At 46.5% G+C, this 25147-nt stretch overlaps 1 protein-coding gene across 2 annotated transcripts in view; it reads left to right on the forward strand.

Moving 5' to 3' along the window:
• Window positions 1–6779: 6779 nt before the first annotated feature.
• LOC135371694 (uncharacterized) overlaps window positions 6780–25147 on the forward strand; it is a 40765-nt gene continuing 22397 nt past the window's right edge. For both annotated transcript variants that reach the window (XR_010415702.1, XM_064605670.1), the window contains exon 1: window positions 6780–6942. Coding sequence is in view for 1 of the 2 variants with exons in the window: in XM_064605670.1 (XP_064461740.1) it covers window positions 6806–6942 (137 nt within the window). In the remaining variant the exon portion in view is untranslated. The remainder of the gene's footprint in view (window positions 6943–25147) is intronic.

The raw sequence follows: 25147 nt of genomic DNA on the forward strand, positions 1-25147 counted from the left end.
GTGCTGTGAAAGTAACATCGAGGCGCATTCGATGAACTAGTGCGGCATCTTGACGAGAGATATGTGCAGGCATGCGGAAAACGAGCGCTGGATCAACTCTGCTCAACATGGCGGGTGGAAAATGTCAGCGGTGCGTTGGCGTGTAGCCAAAGGATGTTTTATTGCCGTAAATCCGATATTGTTAATAATTATCCGACACCCATTTCCACACATTTTATCCTTGCTGGGCACGCTTTAGGTACTGACCTCAAAATCGTTATCCTTGAATCGTTTATAACAGTGACTTCAAGCGTAAAAATCGCGAATCCCTTTTAATCAGAAAATTCCAGTCTCTGCAGCCTCACGATTTGAACACCCACGCAGGCCCACTACATTAATTTAACCAGTAAACATCCTCACAAATACCATTTTTTGCATATCATTTTTCGCATAAAATAAAATAAAACAATGATACACACACACACACACACACAAACTGTAAAACACCTCTCCATTTTGCTTTCCATATTTTCTCAGTTTGTCTCTCTCTTGAGACTAGCTTCGTCTTCACGTTCTCACGGTCCATTGGTCACCTTTGTACTCCGCACCTGTGCCCTCATTCCGTCGTCATAATTCCTCGAACGTCACCTACATGTGTTCTCGCTTCCTGTGTAATCCCTTGGGCTCGCGTTATGTTGCGCTTCTGATGACCCTGCTTTTGTATTTATGTTCTTTTGATTTTTACCTGTATTTGCATCCTTTCCATCACCCTGTTACCCTCTCATGCCACAACTCCCCCCGTCAACTGTATATATGTGCCTGTACCATGTTCATATTTTTATTGATTTATTTATTTACATACCCTCAAGGCCTTCGGCAATGCATGTGTAACCTGAATTAGTGCAGTCTCGTGCATGAAAGTATTGTTTACCATGTGTAAATAAATAAATTGCTCCTACCGTTTAATGTCACTCTTTGAAAATAAGCTTTAATTTTAGGGCTTGTGGGAATCGCCTCACGGCCCGCCCACAGTTATCTCTAGAACGGAAACCGTCAAGAAAACAAGTAAGGGGCACAGATAAGGAGCGCAAATATCAACGCACAGATCAACGCCAAACCACAAGCTCGGAAACAATCTTTATCGCGAAAGTTCCACATCTTCGAAAAGGCGAAAGTTCCACATCTTCCCCCCTCACAAAAAAAAGGGCACAAAAACCGTAGCGTTACATGTCTGCAAGGCGAGAGAAAGAAACGCCCAAAACGTCGGGCACAAAACTAAACGCTCGGGACACAGTTCGGGTGGCAGTCCTAGGTTTGTAGATTCACAAACTTAAAGCATTTCGTCGTCATTGAGGTCGATGAGGCTGTCCTGCGATGTTGACGGCGGTGCGGGAGGACACTCCGCTCTTCGGAAGAAGTCGTCGCGAGACGATGCGGGCGGCAAAGATCGTGATTCCCCACCACGAAGGAGCTCCGGCCGTTGGCGCTGAATGACTAGAAGGGCTGCTGCCACATCGGACTCGGTTACTCTCGCCGTCCGCGCTACCTCCACTCTGGCCCGGTGCAGAGGGCCTCGCAGGTGACCAGTACGATGAATCATGGGGACACCACATCGTGGGCTTGACGCTCTTCCTCCGTGTACGGCTGCAGGGGATCCGAGGGGTGTCTGTCTTCTAAAGTTAACGAAGATGGTTGTGCGGCACGGAGAGGTCTGGGTTGAGAGGTCCACCTAGAACGTGATGCCCAAGAAATTGGCTGGCCAAGATGCACGACCGTCCAAGTCGCGATAGAGCGACAACAGGCCCGCTGTCGAAAGACATCTGTTGGTCGGGAGGTGCTGGGTCGAAGAGAGGACTCGGGACGGCAGCTTGCAAGGCGCCCTTGACGCCTGGAACGACCTGAACGGGACATTTCTAAAAAGAAACAAAAGCCAGATAGTAGTCAGAAGGTATATATCTTCTGGCCGGGAGGGTCTGTCTAGCCCTCCAGCAATCGTCATAAGCAGCCGTGGAAACGGGAAGCATACGACAGGGGTACATAGGCAAGCCGGTTCGAGTGCACTAGGAACTAGCGACTGTGGTTTTCCTGTTACACGCGTGAGCACTATGGAATAGTGGCCGCTGTAATAACTTACGTGCGTCACTTGCAGAGCACGGTGCGTAAGGTACGGGAAAAATGTAGCACGCAACAGCACCGAGACCGGCCGGAAGGCGATCTGGCGCGATGAATGATTGTAAGCGATAAGCCGAGAATGCAAGTCTCCTGAACACCAACCGGGGCAGAGGCACTCTGCTGATAATTTGGACGGTGGCGTTACATTTACAGATAACTCAGATCAGATAAAACGAAGGGTGCGAAAGAGTCGCCTACTCCGAAAACAGCCGATTAAGCATGTTTTGAAACGTTCCGGGCTACTGCTAGTAACCGACGGGGCTGAGGCGTTTCGAGTGTCAGAAAGGACACTCGACAAATAACTATTTAGGCTTCTCCCGGTCGAACATGCGTCATGCAGCTCTTACGCCTGCTCCGGCGGAAACGGGACTGACCTGTACGCTCAAAGACCACTAGGATCCGAACTATATAAATGGGAGTCCCGGAACGGGTTCCCAGACAAAGACGATGTGAGTCGGTCTGCTGTCTCCCTAGGTAATCCTACGCAGCCTGCTGTGCTGAGACGGACACCTAGGAGCAAACGTGGTTGCGGCAGTTTAGGCAACCTAAAAAGCAAGCCAGTCATGCGTGACGGCGGGATAGGGCGGTAAAAACGGCGATTACAAAACGCCTTCTGCTCGGCCTAGGCGTGAGGGTGGGATGGTGGCACAATAAAACTGTCCTGTCTCAAACCGACATGGCTCATGCATACTCCAGCGAGGTTGGTGGCTACGGGCCCCACGTTGGAGCGCCAATTGTGGGAATCGCCTCACGGCCCGCCCACAGTTATCTCTAGAACGGAAACCGTCAAGAAAACAAGTAAGGGGCACAGATAAGGAGCGCAAATATCAACGCACAGATCAACGCGAAATCAGAAGCTCGGAAACAATCTTTATCGCGAAAAGGCGAAAGTTCCACATCTTCCCCCCTCACAAAAAAAAAGGGCACAAAAACCGTAGCGTTACATGTCTGCAAGGCGAGAGAAAGAAACGCCCAAAACGTCGGGCACAAAACTAAACGCTCGGGACACAGTTCGGGTGGCAGTCCTAGGTTTGTAGATTCACAAACTTAAAGCATTTCGTCGTCATTGAGGTCGATGAGGCTGTCCTGCGATGTTGACGGCGGTGCGGGAGGAGACTCCGCTCTTCGGAAGAAGTCGTCGCGAGACGATGCGGGCGGCAAAGATCGTGATTCCCCACCACGAAGGAGCTCCGGCCGTTGGCGCTGAATGACTAGAAGGGCTGCTGCCACATCGGACTCGGTTACTCTCGCCGTCCGCGCTACCTCCACTCTGGCCCGGTGCAGAGGGCCTCGCAGGTGAGCAGTACGATGAATCATGGGGACACCACATCGTGGGCTTGACGCTCTTCCTCCGTGTACGGCTGCAGGGGATCCGAGGGGTGTCTGTCTTCTAAAGTTACACCGCGAAACGGTGCCGGTACCGAAGATTTTGTGCCTTTTTTTGTGAGGGGGGAAGATGTGGAACTTTCGCCTTTTCGCGATAAAGATTGTTTCCGAGCTTGTGATTTCGCGTAGACCTGTGCGTTGATATCTACGCTCCTTATCTGTGTCCCTTACCTGTTTTGTTGACGGTTTCCCTTCTAGAGAGAACTGTGGGCGGGGTTTGTTGGTTTAAAAGAGGCGCTCGGTTTCCGACCGGGCTGGAGATTGTTCCGTTCAAGGCCTTTTGGTGTTCGCCTGCGGTTGGGTGCGGATACCTGGCTTCCGTTGAAAGGTATGAGAATAAACTGAGTCTGGCCGACTTGGTTTGTGTGGTGCATTTGGTACTCTGGTAGCGAGCGGGTGGTGCGGCCCTGGGAGTGGAAATTGCCGGCCCTGGGTGGGCCGTGAGGCGATTCCCACAGGCTTTATATCTGATAATGAGGTAACCAACTGGACACCGTTCAACAAAAATCATCTCTTGCGTCAGTTTTCCCTGTCAAAAGCGCTCATAGTTTCTTAGAAATGATATTTTTAAAGATACCTTGTGCACAAGTGAGTCGATTGAAGAATAGTCCATAGTCAGACAACGCATACAGCAAAGAAGCATGTTTGAATATCTCTATGCATTCAACGCTAATCGTGTTGATTTTTTAAAACTCTTTCTCAATATCTTTTTTTAATTAAACATTTCAGGGGACGCGTAGAGACGACGTAGCGAAGTTTGAATATAAATTATAGTATTATGTTCAGGTATACCTGAATTTTAGAGGTTTGCATCTTGTAATGAGGTAACCAAATGCAAACTGTACACCGAAGATCATTTTTTGGTTCAGTTTTCACAGTCGAAACTGCAAAAAAATTGTTACAAATTGGAGATTTTTCAAGATACTTCATGTACAAGCGGGTAGATTAACATGTTGTGCATAGTCAGACGACCTATACAGCAAAGAAGTTTTGGAAATTAAGCGTTTCAAGGAAGACAGATAAAATGAATGATAGGGTAGAATTTGAGAGAAACTATATTAAAAATGTTCTTTCGTAATCACTATAGTCAGTGACAACACAAGCCCTACACTTGGTCCGCTCCCACACAAGAATCGCTCCGCGCAGGCGAACGTAGTACTGACCGGCCAAGTGCGGACTGGGGGGAGAGAGAGAGCCGGCACTACGTCGCGAAGTGGGGGCGTTGTGTAAAGTCTGGTATCGCAGGATCCTCGACGGATGAGTGGCCCGTCCCAATTGTAAGACAAATTGTCACTGACTATAAGAATTATTATTCTGCGTACGACGTATTACAGGCATCTCGCAGACACGCACATTTATCGAAACAGTTCCAGGAGAAGTGTTTGGAAGCGGAGACTATCACACATCAAAAAATGTTTAATAACATTTGACCAGGTTTTGCAGTTTACGAACGCAATACCTTTAACTAGCTGGTGTGATACTTGACGACACAGAAAGGTTTCGAGAAATCTTTCGCGATGACACAGTTTTTATTCGATTAGTCCCGATAGTGATCAGGGGTTTGATACCATTCTGGTCTATTCTATATACACTACAACAGACTGTGGATTCTCATTGCCGTGCAGTTTGATAATGGCAAATATTTTTCACGGGGGAATATATTTATTAGACGAAACGAAAAGAAAACGGGGAAAGGTCAGCCAAACGGGACGTCGGCTTGCTATTCCGCAACAAAAAGAAAATTAATGAAGATGAAGAAAGAAGAAGAAGAAATTTTCAAGGGAAATTTACTTAACCAGTTATTCAAACTTGAAGAAGGGTCATCTATATGACACGCGTGCGTGAAAGCGCCCAACGACGAAGTCGTTTCCGGAAACAAGCAACAGGCTCCCTTGCGGTTCAGGATATCGTGTCAACCACAGGGGTGACACAAACCCGCCATTGTTGTAACTACCCTCAAGCGGGTGCTTTTGGCAAAACTGCTATTTTGTCCTGATCTCACGTCATAGAAAATATCATTTTGAGGTCATGCGACTTTGTTTACATGTCGTTCTGCAGCCATCGACATATTTCCGTCGTCATAAAACCAAGAGATGAATGTATTTTGCCAGCGTAAACTATGCGGTGCTTCTTCTGCAACATAGTAACCCATTTTTCCTTAGTGTAAGTACATCGCATCGGCTTAGTGGGTTTTAACGCGCTGTATCATCTTTGGAAGTCGTTAACAGTACGAGGCCTTATGTGCAAAACTGCGCGTTTTACCGCGAGACTATCGGATACAAATGATTACAGTGATCGAAAGACATCGAAAACGTCGCGCAGAAACAACAACAACCGCATTGTTTACAAACGGTTTGGCCGCCGATCACGGGCGCCGCCATCTTTAAGGTCATCTGTGCCATGACGTTTCCTGTGACATGCGACTAGGACAGTTACAGGATGCATTGCGTTTGCCTAGCACGCTTTAGTCTACGGAGTAATGCATCGGACGCCACCCCAGTGGTGTCAACGCACATGGCGCGGAACGCGTTCGGTTGCGGGAGCGTCCCGGCGTATTGCCAGAACGTTTTCGACGTCGGGCGCCTTCACCTACCCGCGTCTTGAGCTGACCCTTCTTCAAGTTTGAATAACTTGTTAAGAAAATCTTCTCTAAAAAATATTCTTCATTAACAATCTCCATAAGATGGTCGGGTAAATGTATGCCCCAATGCGAGAAGTAAAGGACGCCCGCTCATATCTCTTCAAGGGGAGCTCCAAATATCCTCCTATATCGAGGGGTTCTTGCTCTATTGGGATGGCTCTTAGTATCCATATATGAGGGACTGACCTTTATAATCATTGGGTTCATACTGCTGCTATATATTTTTCTTTGCAGAGAATATTTCTCCACGCAGAGAATGCGTCCTTCATGCAGAACAGATGTTCAGTGTACAGTGACGAAACAATGACTCCCGTTGCCGTGGAAAAGTCATGTGTCTAACAGACAAATTTATTCCTGAGAAACCTTATCCCGGCCCTGTCCAATTCCAGCCATCAGCCGGCCCAAAATGTCAGCATAAGGCGTAGGTTGGCATGCAAAACACTTGATCTATGTAATCCTCTTTGGAGAAACGGTGAAATAACAATGGCTTCCCTCGTACTGCTCTAGTTACCACGCAGAAGGTCAACACGTGACTTTATAATTAGAGTGATATTAACATGTTGAACTCTTTGCACTACAATACAGCAGACTGCTTTGTAAAGAGAGTTGCGTCATATCACTGGCTGCATGGGGCAGATCATCACTGAAATCAGTAATAACCAGCGGCTCCAATTTCGAGGTATCAGAACGGAAGACGAAATCGCACTCAAACTGAACTTAATCATTGTCACTCTGGTGGTTCTCCTTACGTCGGGACCTGCACAGTGAGTATGAATTATTTATTTGACAACATGTTCAGATATCTATGCAGGAGGACGCACACGGATATAATATGGCGGTTAAGGCTTGGACACTAATGGGTGCTATTGTTACAAATACTCTCGTTAAGTCAGCTTCGTCACTGCTCTACATAACGCCTTTTTTTCTTGAGTTAAAGTAACAATCGTTATAAATTTTTAAACAGACTGTATAGTGCAATATAACCATCAAGTTTTAAGGTACCTTCATGTAGAACTCGCCTTTGTGATGACACATACAAGCCATCATCTCTCAGTCCTTCATGCTTTTCGCACTAATGAATTTTGAACACTGCTGGAAGCTGGACTGGGTGCCGACTAGAGCACTGCACGAGCCCGGGCCGGGCGGTGCTTTGCCTTTTTTAGGTGGGGCTGGACCAGGCTCGGGTTTCACCCATCGGGCCCCGGCCGGCTACGAGTTTGGCAACACCGGACATGGTCCGGCATGTACGCGAACATATTTCACGAGACGGGACTGCTGAATTTTCATGTTACTTGTTTTTCCATTGGGTATGAGACGCTATGGTATCCTCACCTGAGAACTATCACTTTTTTATGTGATCATGCTTATTTCGTGTGATGGGCCTGGATTTCACACGTGCACTCACACACATTTGGAGAGGATAGGTGCAGTGGGAGCGCTGGCTCACGAGTGTCAGTTAGGTGAGGTGTTGGGTCATATTTCGTTCCCGTGAGAGTCCGGCACGAGGGTCAGCTAGGTTAGGTGTTCTGGCATATTTCGTGCGCGTGAGAGTTCGAGAAAGGGGAACTAACACCGGGTGCATGCGCAATAGAGCGGAGACGAGTGCCTCTTGAACCGCAAGGTACATACATATTGCCCACGCGCCGCTGCATGCTGCCTTCTCAAGCAAGCCGAGCAAGCGCCGAGCAAGCACCAAGCACAGCTTGCCTGCAGAGGAGCACAGCCGCGCCATTCGAGTGTACCTCCTCACTCTCCTCCAATTAGCTGCGTCCTTCTCCTCGATGCGCTGTGCTCTTTAGTACATCCAAATACACCTTCGGGCCTCGAGAACACAGAGAGCCAAGGCAGCCTGGGACCTGGCCTTAGCATGGAAAGAGTCGGGTACTGACTGGACCCTGGCTGGAAATGTATAGAAGACGTCTGGCCCTGGCCGGGTGCGGACCGTAGCAGCCGAGCCTGGGAAGGTGACACGCAACCACCATGGACGATTGGTGACTCCAAACTAAGGTTTAATGACGTTGGCTGTTTGTTTGTTCCTGTCTTCAAACGCGGCGAGCGTCAAGACCCTGGAAATTACCGCCCCATCTCCTTAACGAGTACATCGTGTAAGATCATGGAATAACATTATTCACTCGCTTATACAGGGTGTGTGCAGATAAACCCAACCGGCATTGGCGCACTTACCTTTTTGTCTACTTAACTAATGAAGTTCCGGTGGCGCACGATGGCGCATTTATGCGTGCGAAATCTACAGAAAAATCCTGGAAGCCATACTCAGTTTAGAAAATAAACAGAGCGACGAAAGCGACGGCTTCTATTTCCTCTTCACCACCTTCTTTGTCCCCTTTGTCTGATGTACATTTGTATAAATCTCCACCAAGTGTTCAATGTATCGCACCTGATGACGGACGGACACCGTCCTACAGCTTGTTTTTCATTAGAATAAATATTTCAATGTTGTTAAATACTTATCTTACCACTCCCTATATCTTTAATTTACTGAGTCGCTTTATTTTTCCCATCCAGGTCAACGACTGAGGCCAGTTCGAAAACTCTGCCCCATTGCTTTTGAACTTGAGTGTAACGCTGTATCGTGTGCCGCCAACACTCCTGTGCTATACAATTAACTCAACCCAAATTTCCTATAGATACCTCCTTTTGTTGCGGCGTTGGCATATTGTAGATTCATTTAACTAATCTGGTAATTTAAATTTAATAATACCCTCCACTACCCTGAACCTTTTACACTCCCACTGTTTCGCGAAGTTTTGTGCTCCTAACCTTAGCCACTCCCTCCCAAGCCATGTTCGTACGTAGTATAATGATTATATTTCTCATTCGTTCTTTGCTACAGCAGTCACCACCATGTACTACTCTACACCTGTTTACCCAAACCTGGTATGTCATTTCGACTGCAACTACACATGTAAAATTTCCGTTGTGCTTTGGTTACGTTCTTCTTCAAACGTGAGGTTACTTAATCCAAAATATTTCTTAAAGCAGGACTACGCGTACGCCGGTACCTTCCCAAGCAAGCAATGGCCGATGGCCGACGGTTGGCAAAAGGTCGGATGACAGTTGGCCAACGACTCTTTTGGCCATCCAACGTAGGCGCAGCGTTGCATAGTGATAGGCAGAGCGAGGATTGGAAAGCCGTCGGCCAGGGTACAGATCCGTATCAAGAAAAGAGCTCGTTGGCCAAGCACTTGCCAAAGCTTTGATTAATCTCGCCTGGGCGAGAGGGAAACGTAGAATGGTCTAGCGCTGCGTAAGTTCGACTTTCGATGGACCAAGGGAATTTCTCAAAACTAAAGCAGTAAGAAACAGAAGCATTACCTTCATGGCTAGTTAATACGACAAGCAATTCATCATTTCAGTGTCGTTTGTCTACGCGCCAAATTAAACTTAGACACACCTCACCCTTCATTTTGACACACACGCGATCAGGTCTCTCGAATTTGCGGAAGCTCGCGAGACAAGTTATGTATAGTATCTGTTTTTCCTCCGGAAACGTTATGGGAAATACGAGCAACAAAAAAATAATGGTATATCGTTACCTTACGCCGCGAGACAATTGAGTTGAAAATGAGGGACGCCGCTGCAATGGTTTGGTCTGTATCTTGGCACAAGCTTGGCACAACGTAGGCTGGCCAATGCTTGGCAAATCGTTGGCCAAGGTACAGATCCGTATCAAGAAACAAGCTTGTTGGCCGATGATGTACCAAGCAAGGCCAGGTAGGCCAGCCTAACTATAGCCTAGCTTGGCCCAACCTTTGTTTGTTGCTTGGGTTATATGCAAAGACGGCGTGCCTCACCGTTTCTATTTGACCGCAAATCTCTCAGTCCCTTCTGCGGCTTTTCCCCCACTCATAAAACCTGTCCCTCACTGGTATGACCTCATGCGCCACATTCCACAAGAATGATATTTCTTTTGCCTTCTCACCAGTAACTATGTATTCTTTTGCAACCTTCCCCTGTTATTGTAGATGGATATTTTTCTATTTCTTTCCCACTCAGATCTCTGTATAATTCGCGACTGAGCTTACGCTGAAGTTATTGCTCTTGTCTAACATTTTCAATTGCAACAATGTGCGGTTCTCTGCTTCATAAATTGCTGACTGCCGTTCCGACATTGGGCTCCCGTGATCGATCCTGTGCTGGCGAAAATATGTTTATTCCCAGCCAAAATTTTGCTACCTACTGCCCGATGTCCTTCCCGTCCAACATCCTATATATTTCATGTAAATCACGTGCTTGTGATAATTGTTTTCGATCAGCCATCTGTAGGCCCCCAACTTCAATAGGCAGCTTTATTTTCACTTGGCTATTATTGGCTATTATTTGGCTATATACTTGGCTATTATTTTCACTTGCGCTACCCATTGCGCTTTTCCATCCCAGATAAACTGGAAACAGAGTTTGAAAATTCTACGTCATATTTCAGGAGAAGGGTAAGCGGCAGAAAGCAGGTATGCACGTCTCGGTATCATAATTCTTTGACAATCTGCGCTCGAGCTGTAAGTGGCATTCCCGGTATAACATAGTCTTCCTTCAATTTTTTCAAGTATTTTTCTAGCTGCATCCAATTCTACTCTGAAACCCCGTTCTTACCAAACCTGACTCGGAGCACTTTGGTGTCTTCCACAATGCTCTGACCCAGATATTTTGTCCGCTTCTCCCGACCTAAATATACCAATTTCCATTTGTCCCTATTGATTTCGGTCCACTCATTGTCCCATACCCTTCCATTACTTCCAGACCTTTTTCAACTTCCTTTTCGCCTTGAAGTATCATAGTGCGATCATCTGGCTAGGCCACTACGGTTTTAAACTGTACTGCCCTAGGTAATCCAACCCCTTTCATTGGTTCAGACTGGTTCAGCTCTATCAAAGGCTAACACATACAGCAGGGTAGAAAGGGCAAGGGAAAACCTTGCCTTACTCCTCTTTTGACCTGAAAGCTCTTGCCCAATTGCCTATTGTTGGGTAGCCTACTCCTGACGTTTCGATGCATGGCTCCTATTGTGTTTAATATTGGATTTTCCGTCCCCTATTCCTTCTAATGTTCCTCTTAAGTATGCGTGTTTATGTCGGTCAAACGACTTTTCTTGGTCTAAGGTCACGAGGATGCTTATTATTCTCCTTCTGGCGTGGGAGTACTCTCCGGTGTGAGCTACATCTCCGGCAAAGATCACCTCGCACTCCTGAGGGAGGATAGTTGGGAGGCGTTGAGGTTTATGGCGGTGAGGGACAATCTAGAGAAGGGAGCCTGGTGCTCACGGAGGCTCCTCTCTAAACCGGCTTCAGCGCAACCGCCCATGGAGGCCCTCATAAACAAGGCCAGGGGAGTCTCCATGCAAGGTGAAATAGCCACTGTGGCACGAGCGTTTTACGCTAACACGTCTGAGAATCGACTCCCAGCAGGTGATTCCTTTGTGGGGGAGAGTCAGGTAAAGGCATAGAACATAACCGCAAAGAGGTATAGCAGGCTGTTAGAGGCCTAGAGAATGGGAAGTCGGCGGGACCTGACGGATTTCCGGCACAATTTTACTAACGGTATTGGAACATCCTAGGTCCCTCATTGGTGAAGGTGCTTAATGCTGTAATTCAGAAATGCATTTCCAGAAACGTTCCTAGAAGGAACGGTCACGTAAGTAAGGGATAGCGTGGTGGTTCTGCACACTGTGCGAAGCTCTCTTTTGGTTTTGCGCGTGCGCAGAACCACCAATGCTATTCCTTATGTACGTACCCCAGCGGGAAAAACCACGTCGGCAAAATGCCGGGCCGACGTCTGCTTCCAACCTAAAAGTTGTCGGGCCGAGCTTCCAAAAGAAGCTTAAGCCAAGGTTGGGGATTGACAATGGCCTCACTCGGGCCGACTTAGCCGGCACAAGCTCGGGCCAATGTAGAGGGCCGACCTGACAGATGTAGGGCCGATGTCTGGCCAATAAGGAAGCAAGCTTGGGTACTGATTGGGTAAACGTGGGTCCAAGAATGGCCAATGGAACAACACCTGTGCATGGGCCAACCACGGCCCGTTCCAAAAAAAAATGCATGACCCAACTCACTCAATTGTCTCGCGGCGTAGGGTAACGGCGTAGGTGGAGAATCGTAAAAGCTCGCAATATGCCCGAGATCACTAGAATAAAACAGGTCAGTATAAAGAAAAGAAATTGGATTTCTTTCCTGAGGAAGAACGGCAGATACTATACATAGGTTTGTCTCGCGAGCTTCCACAAATTCGAGAGTCCTGCTCGCGCGTGAGTCAAAATGAAGGGTGAGGTGTGTAAGTTTAATTTGACGCGTACACAAACAACACTGAAATGAGGAATTGCTTGTCGTATTAGCTCACCATGAAGACAATGTCTCTGTTTCTTACTGCTTTTGGTTTGAAACAATCACTTGGCCAATCGAAAGTCGAACTTGCAGTGCTACACCTCTGCCTATCACAATGCAACATATGGAGGACGTTAGAGGACACTTTCTCTTTTTTTTCATATGGCGTATATGACTCTTCTGTGACAGTTTCGAGGACTACAACAGAGTCTACGTGACTGTCTCAACCTTAGGTAATATGTGCACTCCCGAGAACTGATTGAAACCGTCATAAAGAGACATCATTGGCCACTTACCTTGGTACTACGTGAAGATGAGTTCGGTAACCGACTGACGGCAAGCTACGGTGGCGTCCCGTCGGCACGGGCTGTTCGCCCAACGTGATTGGCCAGGTTCTTGCCGTCGTAGTTGGCAGTTAACGTTGCCCAGACTTTAGAACATGACTGGCTGGCCGACTTAGTTGACTGTCAACTGGTCCCCGACTTTCTGCCGAGAGTCGGCCGTCGGCCAATTTCAATTGGGGTGTAGCACTACATAAGTTCAACTTTCGATTGACGAAGTGCTTGTCTTAAACCAAAAGCAGTAAGAAACAGAGACATTATCTTCATGGTGAGCTAATGCGACAAGCAATTCCTCATTTCAGTGTTGTTTGTGTACGCGTCAAATTAAACTTAGACACCTCACCCTTCATTTGGACTCACACGCGAGCAGGACTCTCGAAGTTGTGGATGATCGCGAGACAAACCTATGTATAGTATCTTCTTCCTCAGGAAAGAAATGCTATTTCTTTTCTTTGTAGTGAGATGTTTGATTCTAGTGACCTCGTGCATATTGCGAGCTTTTATGATTCTCATCCTTCTACGCCGTTACCCAACGCCACGACAAAATTGAGTATGAATACGAGCGACGCCAGAGGACTGCTCTGGCCTAACTTGGCACAATGCAGGCTGGCCAATGCTTCGCAAGTCATTGGACAGGGTAGAGATCCGTATCGAGAAACAAGCTTGTTGGCCGATGCACCAACCAAGGCCGAGTAGGCCAGCCTAGTTATTGCCAAGCTTGGGCCAACCTTTTTTGCAAGGACGACCCAACGGCTTTTAGGTCGGAAGCACACGTCGGCCCGGCATTTTGCCGACGTTGTTTTTCTCCTTGGGGGGCAGCCAAGGCTGCATGGTGCGGCGCGCTGCTTAATAGTTGGGTCATGCATTTTTGTGCAATGGGCCGTGGTTGGCCCATGCACAGGTGTTGTTCCATGGGCCATTGTAGGGCCCACGTTTACCCAATCCGTACCCAAGCTTCGTTCCTTATTGGCCAGACATCGGCCCTACATCTGTCAGGTCGGCCATCTACATTGGACCGAACTTGTGCCGGCTAAGTCGGCCCGAGTGAGGCCATTGTCAATCCCCAACGTTGGTCCGTGCTTTTATTGCAAGCTTGGCGCGACAACTTTTAGGTTGGAAGTAGACGTCGGCCCGGCATTTTGCCGACGTGGTTTTTCCCGCTGGGGTAAGTACATAAGGGATAGCATTGGTGGTTCTGCGCACGCGCAAAACCAAAAGATAGCTTCGCGCAGTGTGCAGAACCACCACGCTATCCCTTACTTACGTGACCGTTCCTTCAAGGAACGTTTCTCGAAATGTATTTCTGAATTACAGCATTAAGCACCTTCACCAATGAGGGACCTAGGATGTTCCAATACCGTTTGTAAAATTGTGCCGGAAATCCGTCAGGTCCCGCCGACTTCCCATTCTCTCGGCTTCTAACAGCCTGCTATACCTCTTTGCAGTTATGTTCTATGCCTTTACCTGACTTTCCCCTACAAAGGAATCACCTGCTGGGAGTCGATTCTCAGACGTGTTAGCGTAAAACGCTCGTGCTACAGTGGCTATTTCACCTTGCATGGAGACTCCCCTGGCCTTGTTTATGAGGGCCCCCATGGGCGGTTGCGTTGAAGCCGGTTTAGAGAGGAGCCTCCGTGAGCAACAGGCTCCCTTCTCTAGATTGTCCCTCACCACCATAAACCTCAACGCCTCCCAACTATCCTCCCTCAGGAGTGCGAGGTGATCTTTGCCGGAGATGTAGCTCACACCGGAGAGTACTCCCACGCCGAACTGTTGCAAACGCCGCTTGTGCTGTTGGATCTTGTGCGTCGTTGCACGCTTCTCATGTTTTTTTTATTCCCCCAGCCCTTAAGGCAGTTGTTTAGAGCATTTTTAAGTTTATCCCACCAATGAAAAGTATTGTCACTATCCTTCACCCCTCTTTGGATTATGTCTCTGACTTCTTGGTCAACTTCTGGGAGGTCGAGCAACTTTATATTCATTTTCTATGGACGTTGGGAACCCAGAAGCCCCATTTCTGTCACTTGCAACAGAACAGCCTTGTGGTCGGGAATGCCAATTGTTTCGATGGTTTTTAACGTCCCTTACTTTCTCCGCCATTCGACTTGATACATATATTCTGTGGTTAATAAATAAATAAATAAATAAAACTCGTTCCTCCCCCGCCTGCTATTCTCCGCCCATTGGAATTTTTGTACTGGCCACTCCAAGTGTCTAGCCCCACTACTGTTGGAATGTTTTGCTGATGATGTGTCTCTAGTATCAGTTACGCAGTTAAAGTACCCACCAAGTATAAAATTGTGAGCCCCAATAAAATAATACGGAAGTTCATCCTTATAGAACTCCTCCGCTTCTTTTGCTCTATTTGGCCCATACACGTTAATTGTTACGATATTAAGTACTCGTCCTCCGTGAGTTATGTCCACTGTAATTACTCTCCCGCCGATGTCTTTTTCGAATTTAAGTACTTTAAAGCACCTTGGTTGTAGGAAAATACTTCCAACCCCTTTTGAGTTTTGCGTTCCATAACTCCAGTATGACTTTGTGCTAAATATTTTATCGAATTCCATTCCTTCTCGTTGTTTGTGCCAATGAGCCTCTTGAATTAGGATGCAGGTACCTCCCAGAAATTTCGATAGTTCAATTACTTTATTTTGTTTCCGTTTACTTAAAAATGCTCTTGCATTAAATGTTCGGAATTTGAATGTCATAATGGAGAGGAGTGGAGGAGACTCAATTGCCTGATACGGTAATATCTTTAACAGCTTTGTCTTAAATATCAACCTCTGCCTTTCTGACGCTTTTGTTTTTTTGCCTTCATAGATACTCTTCTCCTTTTCAAATCCTACCACAACCCTTCTTATCAACACTCTCGCTTTATTGTGCCTCACTTTCCTCTGATACCATCGTGTGGAAGCTTCCTCCACTGTCAGAACCCCAACAACACAGAAACATCCTGCGATCTTCCCCAGGACGTCAACCCCGGACGACGATGACATCCTCAGGAAGTTATCAACTGGTCCTCCCAGTGTTACCTCCGTGTTAAAGTTGGACTCCCGGTCATATCACCTGCACATCCTCAGTGTGTCAACCTGCAACACTCGCAGGACCTTGTGAGGACGACTTCACCTGCCCCTCATTTTTCTGCGTATAATTTATACGAAACTAGACGCAGACCCGATATCTTCTCTTTTTCCATACATCTTGATTAACTTCCGCAATACAATCTCGCTGTTTGTTTTTGTCAAATTCATAACGGACAACGAGCGCAGCGGTTAAGAGAAAGCAGAAAGAAATATAAAAGACGCAAAAAAAATCTTGTCAGGGGCACGAAGTCCGAGAAACCCACTCCGAAAGGTACTAGAATTCTCTTCCGAAGCCAAAACAGACACTGTTTATTGCTTCTAACGCGATCCTCAGTACCGAGAGTCCTGCTCGCCTGTGACACAAAACGAAGGGTGAGCTATCCATGTTTCTTTCGATTATGCAAAGAAAGAATACTCAAAGTGAGGAACTGATTGAAGTATTAGGTCCACATCAATGCAAAGTCTATGTTTCTTACTCCTTTTGGTTTGAGACATTTAGGTAGGAGCTTTGAAAGTCGAAAGCAGTGCGACAGAATCGCGCGTTTCTCTTCATTCCACGAGTAATGCACTTCAGAAGGGTTGAGGATTGGGCTAGTTGGTAATGAGACATCTGAACTGAGAGTGCAAGATACACAGGCTCGTCTCATGCTCCATCGAATGTAAATAGTGCATATCCCTTTTGTATCATGAAGCGTAGCTACCCCAAGAACACACACGGTCCTCAGGATGTCCCCACAGTATCATCGTGTCCTCGTCCTTCAAGGTGTATCCCCAGCACATCCTGAGGATGACACTCGCGGACAGTTCGTGAAGAGTCATTCAGGTACGTCCTGTGCCCGTCCCTGTGGGTAGTTAGTGGGACGAGAAATATTACTTTGTTTAGTTTACCAGCTCAGACTCCCTAAACACTTTTTTTTTGGCCGATGCTTGGACCCGATCGACATTCTACTGAAATAAAGGGTGGTCCAGCATAAAATTATCTGCCTCCGAAAAGGATGATTGTCTATGATTGTTGGAGCATTTCTCGTGAGGCCGACAACGGCAAGCCCAATCACCATCACCACCACCACCACCTCGTGGAAAGGACAGAAAGGTGCGATTCTGTCCTACTGCTTTTGACTTGCAAAGGCTCCATCTGAATTTCTCAAACCATAATGAGTAAGAAACATAGACTTTGCAGTGATGTAGAGCTAATACTTCAATTAATTCTTCGCTTTTAGTAGTTTTCCTCGCGTAATCGAAACAAACATGGACAGCTCACCCTTTGTTTTGTGTCGCAGACGAGCATGGCTCTCGAATGCACGGAGAGTCGCGTGAAAGCAATAAACAATATCTGTTTCAGCTTCGAAAGAGAATACCTTTCGGTGTTGTTTACGGGAAGGCTTTTCCTAATACCTTTCGGAGTGCGTCTGCGCTTATTGTCCATATGTAATAGAAAGGAACAGTCAGGCTTCATTCTGGCAGTTAACCAAGATGCATGGAGTCAGAGTAACTGTTCTCTGTGCAATAAATAAATAAAAAAACATTGATATGGGTTCTCTGACGACTTGGGGTGTGTTTTGTAAGTGCGTATACTGAAAAAGAGATATGGATATATAAAAAAAATTGCATCCTAGAAATGCTCTAGCAGTATTCTCAAGTGGTCCTTACGTAGGATCTGTGGATGATCTGAGGATGCAATAGGGACGCTATATAGTGCCAAAATGACATATTGAGGATGATTTGAGGATCAGATTCACCGTCCTGCGGATGTCACCCCCGTCCATGCATGATGCTCTTAGGATATCCCTGGGATGACAGTGTGTTGTTGGGGTATGTGTATATCGCCCCTCATAGCCTCCCCCAACAACACACTGTCGTCCCAGGGATATCCTAAGAGCATCATGCATGGATGGGGGTGACATCCGCAGGACGGTAAACCTGATCCTCAAATCATCCTCAACATGTCATTTTGGCACTATATAGCGTCCCTATGGTATCCTCAGATCATCCACAGACCCTACGTAAGGACCACTTGAGAATACTGCTAGAGCATTTCTAGGATGCACAATTTTTGTTTATATTCATATCCCTTTTTCAGTATGCGCACTTATAACAATACCCCCAAGTCGTCAGAGAACCCACATCAATGTTTTTTTATTATTTTTTCATTGCACAGAGAACAGTTGCATACTGACTCTGACTCCATGCATCTTGGTTAACTGCCACAATGAAGCCTGACTGTTACTTTCTCGTACTTTATATAAGGGACAATAAGCGCATAGATTTAATAAGAAAGCAGATCTTCCGTAGCTGAAACAGATACTGTTTACTGCTTAGCACGCGACTCTCCGTACATTCGAGAGCCATGCTCGTCTGCGACACAAAACAAAGGGTGAGCTGTCCATGTTTGTTTCGATTACATGAGGAAAAACTACTAAAAGCGAAGAATTAATTGAAGTATTAGCTCTACATCACTGCAAAGTCTATGTTTCTTACTCATTCCGGTTTGAGAAATTCAGGTAGGGCCTTTGCAAGTCAAAAGCAGTAGGACAGAATCGCACGCTTTCCACGAGGTCGTGGTTGTGGCGATGGTGATAGGGCTTGCTGCTGTCGGCCTCACGAGAAATGCTCCATGTATCATAGACAGTCATCCTTTTCGGAGGCAGATAATTTTACGCTGGACCACCCTTTATTTCAGAAGAATGTCAATCGGGTCCAAGCATCGGTAAAAAAAAAAAGTGTTTAGGGAGTCTGAGCTGGTAAACTAAACAAAGTAATATTTCTCATCCCACTATCTACCCAGAGGGACGGGCACAGGACGTACCTGAATGACTCTTCAGGGACCGTCCGCGAGTGTCATTCTCAGGATGTTCTGGGGATACACCTTGAAGGACGAGGACACGATGACACTGTGGGGACATCCTGAGGAGCGTGTGTGTTCTTGGGGAATATGTAACTTGTGACACTGAAGACGCGATTATGGTTGTGCTTGTTACAGAAGAAGCTTCATCCGGTCTTGCTTCCTCTTCAACATTGCCATTCCCAGCGTCTGACCCTCGCTTTTCTTCCGTTTCTTCACTCTTACTTTCGCAGTCTGCGCTTCCCTCCACCTCCTTGCTGGCCTTCATTTTCTCCTCTAAATCTTTTTCTTCTGTCTCTTGCGGCTTATCACAGGCCCCTATTTCTCCCTCTTCGTTCCCACTGACTACTTCATTCATTTTAACTTCACTGTCCTTCTCTACCATTTCGGTGCTCGACTTGTTTGCTTCCTCTACAACTTCCTGTTACTCTGTACTTTCCAAACGTGGAAAGTTTTCACATGGCACCCATGACGTACTATTTGGCTCAACCACGCCTCCCCAGGCCGATGGCCTTACATCTGCCGGGCCGTTCCTCTTTCTTGCCAGATCACTTTTACATTTCCCATACTCCACTTCGCAGTAAGACCCACACCAGCGCCATCTATGAGTCTTACGTTCACGAGCTAGCTGATCAGTTGCATCACACTTCGCACATCTCCGTGTGACCCCATGATACAGGCACTCAATTCTAACTCCCCTCACCGTAAAAAAAATTTGGAAGGTCCCCATTAAGCTCCATGATCACCAATCTCGTTCCAGTTTCGCAGTCCTCAAGCTCTCCACCATATTTTTTTTATTTTTCCCTTTGGGTCTTAATCACTGATCTATAGTGCCCTAACTCTTTTCCCAAGTCGGTATCCGTATAATCGATGGGGTATCGGAATACAGTTATCCTTCGCATTTCCGCTCCCATATAATATGCCTCTACCCGTTTTCCACCAATCACTACACCCCCTCTTCCTTCAGTAACTTGACTGCCTCCATATCATTCATTCATTACCTCATAAAAGCCGTAACCCTGATTTTGTGCACCGTGAATTCTGCCGGCGACTACGTTTCCCGAAGTGCCCCTGAGGGGCTCTTATCTTAAAAACCATGATGCGGTCATCCTTGGGCGGATTACTGGCCATTGCATCGGCGCGTCGGCCTAACGAGGCAACGCCCACCGTCGGGCAGGCGCGTGCTGCCGACGCACGGTCTGAAGTGGTCAGTAAGGCCACCGTCGTCGGCTGGGTAGGCGAGCCTCGCCAGCGCGAGGAGCAATGACGCTACTCTCGATGGTAGACGCAAGTCTATCAAGCAAAAAGCCTAAATTTGACGACATTAACTTACTTTGTATTTACCTCTAAGAAATATAAATTTTGTTACCGCGTAGAAAGAAACCTTCTTGCACATACTTCGCTATAGATGAGCACGTAAGACACGAATCAGCCAATGCGAATGCAGTGCGGTGTCGTCTGCTGCCGTCATCGGCTCGAAGGGAATCCTTCGTTGCTCGGAGCTGTCTCTTTTTCTTTTCACGCGAAACATGTGTTGAGGATTAATTGCGTAGCATTACATTGGTAGAAGACGAGGACGGTGATCTGTGCACTATACACCGCGTGGAAGATTGCTATACTGACGAGGATAAAGTTATTTGGTGGACTTACGGTGTTCTTGCTGCCGGTGTTTTCGAGTGACCTCCTCCTCCTTTTTAGTTGTACAACTAAACTAAGCAGTCATTCGGGTAAGAGCTCAGGGCGACACACAGCCTGCTGAGGCTTCCAGAGAGTAGCTGGCTACAACAAGCAGCCAAGCTCACAATGTGCGGAGCGGAGGCAGATGTCGACGGAGGAGGAGGCAGGTGCCACCATGAACATCGCACCAACTCCTTGAAGAACGAAGGAGAATGGTGGAACAACAACGGCGGACCGCGGGAAGCACTGACCGCCTATACTAGGTATGCCAATCAGGGTTACTAACAATACGGACAATAAAATATGTGCTGGCTCATTCCCGTAGGAACTACTATGGAGAATACGCTGCGCCACGCACCGACAAGTGGCCAGTAATCCGCCCCTGGCTGTCATCCATTTCTCTGCCGGCGTCTCAACCTACGAGACCCGACTACACCCTCTAAGCCGCTCAGCGCTTGAAACTCACACATGAAAAACCAAACACACAACTAACAAAAGGACACAAAATGCAAAATGAACAATCTGTTGAGAAGGCTTTTAAAGGAACCTCGAAATGATTTTCGCGAATTCCGAGCACTCTGCAGGAAATCGTTCTCATGATCCCTCACTATCGTACACACATCAACTTTTAACCGTATTCAGTACAACGGGGGCGCACTTATCAAACAAAATAGCAAGGCGTGACCGCTAGATATATGCCTTCGAAGCGGGCTTACGTCATCGTCATCCAATTCTCTCGGCCAACTGTGAACGACGAGGAGGACACACCCCGTGGGACCATGTTGGTGCATGGTTTCGGTTTGGACAACAACGACGTTGTATATCTGCCGTCGAAATCACTTGAAATATGGCGAAAGGCAAATTGTCAGCGATGGAGGAAGAGATTATGCGACACACACACACAGCGTCTATGAATCGTCCGGTACTCATCAGCTTGTAAAATGTTACCGAAGGAGGTATGTTCTCACGAAGAAGAAATTCAAAGAGGAAAACGTGCTCTGGTAACCATACTGACAGTCAACGGCTATATTACATTTCTCGTAGGATTATGTGTCAACGGTTAGAGCCCGTCCCCCAATCGGCAATATGTTCTGTGTATGATGTCACAGCCAGTTCGCCTCGGACGCGGACCATGCGTCACGCGTTCAATCCCATCATGTACTTGGTTCCTCAGGAACCTTAGTCGAACAGCATAGTGCTCAGTAGCCTACTATAAGAAAACACCATGAAGGGTTCTTTGCTTGCACCGTGCATACATGAACGTACAGCATTCAACCAACACGCTCCACCTTAACTCCGTTACTAAAGCTGCTTGACACGTACTCATTAAGGTCAGCGACTCATCAAATCAGTCAACAATACAACACGATATCACAATGAACGATGGCACCTTAGATGAATGGATTCTTAGGTACTTGAGGCTTTGTATGTGTATTTGTCGTTTCTATGTGTTCCAGCCTCAGAACATCAGTTCTCCCACGATATCACAGGTTTGTTTCTACTGCAAAGGTGTCCCAGCTGTTAGCAGGCTGCTAATTCTTTGCATATAGTATACTGAATAATCAGGAATAGGAACTGACAAATACGTGTACAAAGCCTTCTATATTATGGCTACCATTGATGATGCACATTTAGGAGAGGCACGGACACTGCAATATAAAAGTACAAAAAAGGTGCAATGTTATTTCTTCTGCATGTGTGAATGCATCACATGCGGTAGGTTTATACTTTAGAAAAGCATAGGCGACTGACTCTTCGGTCACATTCAAAGACGGCACACCAACGACCAGTCGTCACATCTGCCCCGAATCCACCCCTTGTTTTTTCTCGAACTTCAACTTGTGCACAGGTTGGAAAGCAAACTACGACACATAATGCAGCATTTCAGAAACACATATTTAAAGTTGTTCACATCTGTGCGCTGTTTTTATGTCGAAAACCATGAGCAACGCAACATCAACCACCACGGCCAGCTCGTTGAATACAAAACAGACACTAATGCCGATGGCGATGCCGGTATGCTTCGTTTTCCAACTCCAGTGAAAGCCGCAAAAGCGTGTCAATTTCGACACTCAATGGAATTATTTGCGAAACAAAGTACAATTCTTTTGTAAAAGAAGTTGCGGTAACGAACTCAAGATAATTTAAATTGCGGTTTTCATAGTAACAACGCGTAGTGCTCGTACTCTTGCGCCTGTAGGTCCAATGTCTGTGAACCACACCAGACCGCTCTAACGGTCACATTCAAACACTGCGTCTGTCTAGTATACACACCAGGTATTCTAGAAGGCAGCAGAATCATTCTGGTGTCGTGGTAGGCCGCTCTGGTGTTGACAGCAAGATCACTCGACATCACTAGAATCGATCTGGTCTCACGCCAGACATTTTTGATGTACACATTACAAACGCCAAAAGCTACTCTTAACGGTAGGAACACCAGGAAACACTAGAATAATTCTCGTGTGTTTTTTTTTTCTTTTTTTATCCGGGTAATGTGTACCTTTGATCTCAGTAGATGGCGCTCAGGGTTGCCCCATCTTGGAGTCCTCAAATTTTGTTTTGTTTGATTTTGAGTGAATGCTGAAGATGCACAATGTACAGCAAAGCTAATATGTATCTGAAGCGTCCAAGACACAAACTTCCATGAAAGCACGCAGTTTGTACCACTGATCTCTATCTGTAATGGCTGGATCGCGCATAAGAGAGTGGCTCTTGGGGGAGAGGCACGAATTCCGGCCGCCATGTTGATGGGACCTAAAGCGATATGTGTGCCCATAGAAAACAATGGGAAGCAACCTAGACTGTGATTATTTATTGCGCTGTAAGCATTGATCGTTGTTTGTCATGACACCAGTTTGAACGGCACCAGTACACAGATGTATTCTAACTGTGTTTCAGGGTGTCCTACCGTTCGATTCTTAATTACGTTATGTTTTCTATTCCGAAACTCAGACCGTCACTGCAATGCAGAGCTGTGGCTTGTGCTACCGCATGTTTCACAGCCCATATTTCATTAGGAAGCGACGTGGGTTTCACAACAACATTTATGATCTCCCATGCTGCGTTTTCGACAAAACCTGTTGAAGAAAGAACAGTCACTGAAAAGTTATACAAGGTAAATTTACCCAGGTAGCGAAGGCGAGGAAAAAAAACAAATCTGACCCGGCAACACTGTCATCTCCGTGACTCGAGCGGTCCTGGGTCTTGGTAGCACAGGTACGGTCGTAAACAAAAATATTTACGACGCGCGCATGGGTCTTGCATAAACTAATAGTTTATTAATAATTCAAGTATAGGAAAAGCTATCTGTTGCACCACTGGTACACATATACGAAATTATCTAACACCTGAGTAAGTTTCCGTATCCTGCTCCACTGCGCATGTGTAGCAGTACATTCGTTCGTCCGTGCATTCTTTTATCGGTGTCGTGTAGCCGTGCATTGTAATGCGAAGTTCGTACACTTTTTGGATTAAACAGGAAGCGACGTTCACATTTCGAAGCTGTAGGCCAAGGTTAACACGTGTGAACAGATGAGTGCTATGCATCCCGTGTTGCTGGCCCCAAGAAAAAAAAGGTTTCGTCATGGCAAGACCGGCCATGATAGCGTGCGTGTTAGCGAATCAGCTGTGCACCAACGATGCCATGTTTTTTTGCAACGGACCCATTATGACCACTCGCTGAAGGAATACAAACAGCTAATCACTACGTGTAGGTGTAGGTCTAGGTTTGGAATGTACATTAAGTGAAACTTCCTGTTTATTTGTGGTTATCACGTACCTTTCGTCAAAACCTGTGATAACTCGATGTATTTCGAACTGATATGTGTCATTAAACGTGATGTGATTTATTCTTCTCTTTTCTCGTCTGGTATTGCTGTCCTGGGTGGCTAGTATGGTTCGGTAAGGAAAGTGGGAAGGGTATACAACGCAAACAAAGTACGCGAATGCAAACGTGAAATGGCTAATTATGCACTACTTATTCATGCTGCTGACGTCATATGTGACGTCATTTATTTACAGAAGTAGTAGTCCGCGCAACGGATGGATGGCGCTGACAGTCTCTATCATGGCGCCATCTGAAGACGCATGGTCTATGGGAGTTTCGCTACCTGTTTATATATACCTTGAGATATGCTCGCATGGTAGAATGAAATGGTCCCGTAGACTGTCGCTGTTTTAGACAGGTGCAACAGTTTAGTGTGACTTATATCAAGCATTGCCGTAGAAAGGGTCTTTTAGTGAATTACAGTGGTGTGTTCAACGTAATGCCTCGCAAAATGGACACACAGAAGCAGCCCAATTAATCACTTGAGGAAATTAGATCACGCCCGTTGGGCTACTTAATCAAAGTACTGATGTGAGCTTGATCAAGTTACATTGAAACTGTTAACGTCTCCTTGAGACACAAGACTTACCTCATTTTATAGTACAACACTTATTTTTCTTCTTGTTTCTTTCTTCATTCTGTTCTGATTATTTGCAGGCGTGGTTGTGCCAAGTTGAATGTCCTTCTCGCTTACTCACATGTTTTTGCTGAATAGAACTGCAGCGTAAGACCAAAGTTGCGTAGGAACGGGGGCTACCACCTGTTATGTCCGCCCAAGGAAAGCACAACGACTGCCTCCGATGCCGAACAAGAACGAAGTGTGTGTTTATTATCAGCTGAACACTTAAGTACAAGACGGGAT

Source organism: Ornithodoros turicata, chromosome 1 (genome assembly GCF_037126465.1).
Source record: "Ornithodoros turicata isolate Travis chromosome 1, ASM3712646v1, whole genome shotgun sequence".
In the NCBI taxonomy this organism is placed as follows: Eukaryota; Metazoa; Arthropoda; class Arachnida; order Ixodida; family Argasidae; genus Ornithodoros; species Ornithodoros turicata.